We start from the raw sequence: 1,713 nt of genomic DNA on the forward strand, positions 1-1,713 counted from the left end.
TTTTTTTTTTTTTTTTTTTTTTTTGAGGAGGAGGAGGAGTTTCACTCTTGTTGCCCAGGCTGGAGTGCGATGGTGCGATCTCAGCTCACTGCAACCTCTGCCTCCCGGGTTCAAGCCATTCTCCTGCCTCAGCCTCCTGAGTAGCTGGGATTACAGGCATACGCCACCACACCCTGCTAATTTTGTATTTTTAGTTACTCCATGTTGGTCAGGCTGGTCTCAAACTCCCAACCTCAGGTGATCCTCCTGCCTCGGCCTCCCGAAGTGCTGGGATTACAGGCATGAGCCACTGCACCCGGCCCCAGGACAAACTTTTACCACCGCCACCATCACTTGCAAGTCAAATCTAATGCCCATTGTTCGACATCATTGCCCAGCACACCACCCTGGCACACCTCTGGATGAGCCTTAGCTACGCACCATCTCATGTGTTGGCTTGTTCCATGACCTACAACACAGCCCTTCTGGCTCTCCAAACTACGGCAGCAGTTCTGTACTTGCTATTCATGGACACAGAGTCCTTATGTGGGGAGTTCAACCCCTGCACTGTGGGTTCACAGGGAGGTTGGGTGCCTGAGGCAAGGGGTTACAAGGACAAGTGTGCCTGTGTGGGCAGGTGCATCTGAAGCTGTCTGGGTGTGGCAGGGGGCGTGTACCTCTGCATCCCAATTGGCCACACCCGGCCTGATATTTTTGCTGAATTCGATTCCTCAGTCTACACATTTCCAGGTTCAAGTCAACACGTTTTTTGCACACCTACTGTATACCAAGCACTAATGGTTAAGACTCGCTTCCTGATATGAAGGATCTGGGTAACCCAGTACTTGATGAGGAAGGGGTAGCTCAGAGGGAGGAGTCGGCTCAGGGAGCACTCATTCTAGGCGATGGGGCCACAGGTGCCAGCCCCAGGCTGAGGGGGGAGAGAGGCTTCAGGCCTGCGTGCATATCAGGAAGGAGAATTGGCCTTCCTTCAGGATGGGGTGGCAGTAAGCCAACAACAGCAGCTCTGGGGAGGGGCTCCAGGGGCCTGCTGCACTGTCAGGCCCTCTGCCTCCCCACAGACGGTTCTACGACTCTGGAGCCATCATGCTGCGGGACGAAGCCACCATCCTCACCGGAATGCTGATCGGACTGAGCGCCATCGACTTCAGGTGGGGTCTGCCTGAGGGCAGTGGTGGAGGGGGCTGTTTCCCCGACAAATGTCCTACCCCAACCCCTCACACCTTCCCCCAACCCTGTGGCTCCTCTGCCTCAGCTTCTGTCTAAAGGGGGAAGTCCTGGACGGGAAGACCCCCGTGGTCATCGATTACACGCCCTACTTAAAGTTTACACAGAGGTGAGCGACTCCATGACTGCGGCGGGGCGGGGGACGGGGCCTCAGGACATCCTGGGGACATCCTGGTCCCACCGCCCTCGGCGGCCAGCGCAGATGCGCGGGGGGAGGGGTGGGACCGGCCGTGCCCACTACTCCCTCTCCCAAGCTACGACTACCTGACCGACGAGGAGGAGCGGCACAGCGCCGAGAGCAGCACGAGCGAGGACAACTCGCCCGAGCACCCGTACCTGCCGCTCGTCACCGACGAAGACAGCTGGTACAGCAAATGGCACAAGATGGAGCAGAAGTTCCGCATCGTCTACGCGCAGAAGGTGCGCGACGACAGCGGGCCTGGGGGGCGGGCCGGCCGGCGCGGGGGATTCGGGCATCCCGGGGCG

The 1,713-nt window shown here is 58.5% G+C and overlaps 1 protein-coding gene across 5 annotated transcripts in view; it reads left to right on the top strand.

Annotated features, from left to right (window-relative positions):
* RUNDC3A (RUN domain containing 3A) overlaps nt 1-1,713 on the top strand; it is a 10,779-nt gene that overhangs the window by 5,731 nt on the left and 3,335 nt on the right. For all 5 annotated transcript variants that reach the window (XM_017876052.1, XM_017876048.1, XM_017876049.1 and 2 more), the window contains exons 5-7: nt 1,062-1,151; nt 1,256-1,336; nt 1,482-1,647. In XM_017876052.1, coding sequence (XP_017731541.1) covers nt 1,062-1,151; nt 1,256-1,336; nt 1,482-1,647 — 337 coding nt within the window. The remainder of the gene's footprint in view (nt 1-1,061; nt 1,152-1,255; nt 1,337-1,481; nt 1,648-1,713) is intronic.

Source organism: Rhinopithecus bieti, unplaced genomic scaffold (assembly GCF_001698545.2).
Source record: "Rhinopithecus bieti isolate Rb0 unplaced genomic scaffold, ASM169854v2 scaffold_10088, whole genome shotgun sequence".
In the NCBI taxonomy this organism is placed as follows: domain Eukaryota; kingdom Metazoa; phylum Chordata; class Mammalia; order Primates; family Cercopithecidae; genus Rhinopithecus; species Rhinopithecus bieti.